Source organism: Haliaeetus leucocephalus, unplaced genomic scaffold, assembly GCF_000737465.1.
Source record: "Haliaeetus leucocephalus isolate CR32 unplaced genomic scaffold, Haliaeetus_leucocephalus-4.0 Scaffold555, whole genome shotgun sequence".
NCBI classification, from domain to species: Eukaryota; Metazoa; Chordata; class Aves; order Accipitriformes; family Accipitridae; genus Haliaeetus; species Haliaeetus leucocephalus.
In genome coordinates, this window is record NW_010972991.1 from 20,440,115 (window position 1) to 20,444,795 (window position 4,681).

The following is a 4,681-nucleotide window of genomic DNA, read 5'->3' on the forward strand; positions in this document are numbered from 1 at the left end:
GCACGGCGGGTCTGGTCGCGCGTGAGGAGCTGGGCGGTGGGGGGGCGCAGCCTTCCCGCGGTGAGCTGTGGCGGTTTTGGTCCTCGTGGCAGCAACCCCGCTCCTGGTGATCTTTGTCGCGCCGTGAAATTTATGTTTTAAACGCGTATTGCTCAAAACCTGGGGTTTTTTTTCGGGACGAATAACTGAAAAGGTCGCTGAATGTAGGGTAAACACGTAACACCAACTTTCCCCAGGGAAATCCTGTAGCACACCCGGTTCTTTAAGACCCCGGTTGTGTATTTCCGACTTCATCGTGATGCTGCTTCTCTAAATTTTCACTGAGGTGATGGTGCACGTGATGCTCTTCTTCATCGCCATTCCTTGCGCTGGTGCCAGTTCACAGCTTGCGCCATCTTTTACTAACGCGTACGCATTTCTCTGTTTGGCAGGAAGGGAGAGGATGTGCTGCACAAGCGCTGGGGATCCCGTCAGCCACTGACTAGTCCACACAGTGCCCAGCACCCTTGTCCTGCCCTGCCGCAGTCCGGTGCAGCGTGGTTCTCCTTGCAGGGACTGCCACCAAATTCCTGCTTGATAGTTTATGTGCTTCCACAGATAGCCTTTGCGTGAGGGAGGGCGGCTGGCGTAATTTTCTCCCTTTTTGGTATAAGATATCGATAATGGCATTCACTGATAGCAGATGATCTTTAAGGTCCCTTCCAACCCAAATCGTTCTATGATTCTATACTGCAATTTGAGGGGTAAAATTAATTCCTCCAGTTTTTAAAAGCAGTAGCTGAAATTGGCTACGTGAATCCGGCATCAGGAAACACCCAAGCTAATCGTGCCCCTTTTGTCAGAGGGTTAGAGTGCCTGGTTTTCTTTGTGCATTTGTCTTCCGACTTTCTGATGTGTTGAGTAAATCATACATGAAGCAGAGTGCTGGGGTGTGTGTCCTCAGCGGTGGCTGCAGCTGATCTGTACTCAGCATCTGAGGAGTACGGTTGGTCCTCACACAGGGAGTTTGCTTTGTGACCTTTGCCTAGCCTGCAGCGGAGAGATTCAATGGCACAGAGGATTTCTTTGCACAGATTCCCTTTCAGGTCTTAGTTTAGTGCAACTTGTTCTTAAAAAAAACCTTCATACTTCAGTAAAAAAGTCCAGAAGTACATTTCTGAAATGACTTCACATTGGAGCATGCCAGATAGATAGTGCTTGCTTGGTTAGCTGGTCGTCTTTCAGTGAAACTTAACTATCCATGCTAGATGGTTTCCTTCCCAATGCCTGCTTGGCTTTTGAGATGCAGCCCTTGCCTTTGTGAGAACAATTTTTGCATGGATACCTGTTCCTTTACTTGTGATTTGTTGTGTTCTGGCTTACGCATTTCTTTTTTTCTTCCCTCTTATGCCTTATTGTCTCGTCCCATCTTGTCTCTTTCCACCTAGGAGCATCAGACTCCCCAGCCTATTGCTACAGCAGGCTGCCATTACGTATAGTAACCCCTTTCATAGGTTAAGCTGTACCCTAAAAGTATTTTTAATTCCCATAAAACCCTTTTGGGTTCTTGATTAATCTGTGTTTTATTTATTTATTTATTTTGGAAGCCGCTTGCTGCTAATTGCTATTGTAGTGCCATTACCCTTTATTTTTCTCTTTCTTGGGTAACACATTCCCTAAAATGCCTGTTTTCCAGCCACAGTTCCCATTCCACCCTCTTTCTTTCATGCCAGCAGTATCTGGTCTGACAACATGCACCAGTTGTTCAGGTTCCTGTGTTGTGTTGCCCAGGCTCCTGGCATTTGTGTACTCCCACTCCAGTTGCTTCTCCCTGGCTGTTCATTATCCCTGGGCCTGGTTAAGCATAGTCTTTGCATGAAGTGTCACCGTCCAGATGACATCAGTGTTGTTACCTACAGGAATGTACTAGGGCACTTTGGGGCACAACGACCTCTCAAGGCTCCTCCCAGCACCTTGTAGCTGTATTTCTCTCCTCTGATATTCCTTCTCTTTCCCGCCTGCTGTCTGTCTGTCTAATTTCCAGCCCCTTTGCTAATCTCAGTGTAACTGTTTCTCTGTCTTTTTTGTATTAGTTCTGGTTTCCCGCCACATGTCCTTTCATGCCACTTTCTGGTTCAGCACATTTCTGAAACTACTCACACCTTCCTTTGTGCCAAGGGGCTGGTGTTAATACCACCCCCTGACCACGGCAAGAGAACTACATGCCCTCTTATTTACTTCCCCCATGTTCCTGAAGTTTCCTCCTCTCACCCATTGACCCCCTTCCTCCCAGTTTATTTTGAACAAACCTGTGACATTGCACATCTTACTGTCTCCAGGTTTTTCCTGCAAGTTCTGTGTCTCCCACCCTGCTTTATTCCTCTATAGGAGGGTCTTCAATTCACCCCAATACCACCTGCAACTGTTATCCTTTCCCGTGCAGACCTTCGGTCCGTGCCAGGTCTCCCACCTGTATCACTCTTCCCCATCAGTGCTCATGGGAGAATCGGCAGAGCTGTATTGTTTTGTTGGAATGTGTCAATGATTACCACCAACTGTTTTTTTAATCCCTGTAAGATAATTGCTGCTGCTAACCAAATTCTGTTTTCTCCACTTTCATCAGTCAATAAATAACTCTCTACCAATACCCAAATCATTCCCTGAAATCATGCAGCTGGGTGTGACATTCAAACACTGCTCCTTTACCTTGCAGCAAAGAAATGCCACTGACTTGTAAGCCCAGCCATGTGCTAAGATCAATGACATTACACTCGGAGCCGTCTGAATTGAATCCTGCAAAGCTGATTCTTCTCACATCCAGAGCCATAGCTGTTATGGGCAGCGAGGGAGTCACTGCAGATAAAAATGCAGGGCTGGAATTCCCCTGCCAGTTACAGAAACTACTCGCGCTAGCTGACCTGGTTGCAATACTGTTCCAGGCTGTCCCAGGAGAAAAGCCATCTGACTGGAACCGCGCTCCTCCAGCACAATGGTACGCGTGACGATGCCCATGTTTGGAGTAGATCTGCAAAGCTACTTTCGTGTAGAAGTCTCCAAAGAGCCCATAAACTTAACCAAAACAAGCCATGGCAAGTGTCACTAGCAGCTGTAAGGCATTGTGCTACTTTAGCAAAATACATATAAAGATTTTTGGTTTTCTACATAAAAAAAATTATATTAAACTCCAGGAGTTTAGATCTCTTTATCCATCAGGACAAGAGAGGGTCCCCACTCGGGACAAGAATGAAGGTTGGCAAATCTGCGAGCATGGCCAAGGAGGCCCCTTGATTCTCAAATTCTGCAATGTTTCTGTGAAGGGATTTGCAGTATTTTAACTATATCTGTTGAAATAGTATGAGGAGGCAGTACCATGTTTTCAGTGGATTCGGAAGCAATTCCAGTCAATGAGTCTCCCTGCACTGCCACAAAACACCTCTTCAGGTGTGCCGATAAAACTGGTTGCGGAACTATGCGTTGTGGCCCAGCTCCCCAACATGTGGTGTGGGGAGAGGAACTTCCTGAACTAGTTTCACCACTGAAAATGGATATATCGAACCACAGACTTGTTTAAACTGATGCAATGTTTTCACATAAAGTCCAACCTAGAGGACTGCCAGTCTTGGTGCAAGTGAAACTGTGGAGCGCTGAGAGAGCAGCAAGCTTAGCTAACAAAAAAAAAAGGGACTCACTAATTCCTGGTGTGCACACAAACCAGCTTATTTCATTAAGAAGCTGTTCCAGAACAAGACGCAGATAATAAGGTGTAATTATCACCGTTAAGGAAAGTGCAGGTATGTGGCTGAGGCTCCAGTCAGCAGTTCAGAGACGTTACGCATCCTTCTCTAGACTTCCTCTAAAGGCACATGGCGCAGTTTCGCAGTTCTAGATGTAGAACTTGTACACAAAACTTGTGTAACCACACACTGCTTGCGTAAGATCAATTCCGCATCATTCTCCTGGCCACGGGCTGACTTCGGCTTCATGGCGTCCCTAATGCACATGCAACTTAGTTGCCATTGCAGAAGGGCATTGGATGCTAAACAAGAACGTCAGGAGCTGCGGAAAAGTTATAAGGAATAGTTCTACACGTACTTGTGAGATGCTACAACTTCTTACATCCACAGAGGGTTAGTTTTAAATGCGGAAAGGCTGCAAAGGGAATTTCTCAAGCAGGACTGAATTTAGTCAGCGCTGAGCCAGAGCTGAAACTTGTGAAACCAAGCAGAAGCAAGGCTTGGAGCGGTCGGCAGTGGCGCCCAGCCAAATGCAGGGCGATGCACGGCGGGCTGGGTCTCTGGAGAGCAGGGGCACCGCCCGAGGGCACCAGCCCCCTGCTCACAAGCTCAACCTCCAGCCACGAGTGCCGCGACGGCGACCCGGCTCCCGCCGCCGACCCGCAGCTCTCCCTCCGCTGCCTCCAGCGGGCAGCCACCGCCGAGGGGAAAGCCCGCCCGGCCTCCCCGCTCTCCGTCCCCCAGCCTTTGCCCTGCTCCAGTACGCTCGGCAGCGCCACGAGTGACCCCGCACCTCTCCCGGGCTGGGGAGCAGCGGGGGCGGCAGGTCTGCGGCCTCGCCCGCCGGGAGCGCCGCGCCGGAGACCGAGACCACGGCCAGGGCCGCCGCCCCCGCCTCTGCCTCCCCTCACGGCGCTGAGGGCGCTGGCTCGCGCGCGGGCGGGGCAACGGTCACCGCCCGCCTCGCC

At 49.5% G+C, this 4,681-nt stretch overlaps 1 protein-coding gene across 1 annotated transcript in view; it reads left to right on the top strand.

Annotated features, from left to right (window-relative positions):
- The first annotated feature begins 4,253 nt into the window (after positions 1 to 4,253).
- KIAA1429 (KIAA1429 ortholog) overlaps positions 4,254 to 4,681 on the top strand; it is a 26,904-nt gene continuing 26,476 nt past the window's right edge. Inside the window, exon 1 of the mRNA XM_010577146.1 lies at positions 4,254 to 4,663. Within this exon, the coding sequence (XP_010575448.1) occupies positions 4,254 to 4,663 (410 nt within the window). The remainder of the gene's footprint in view (positions 4,664 to 4,681) is intronic.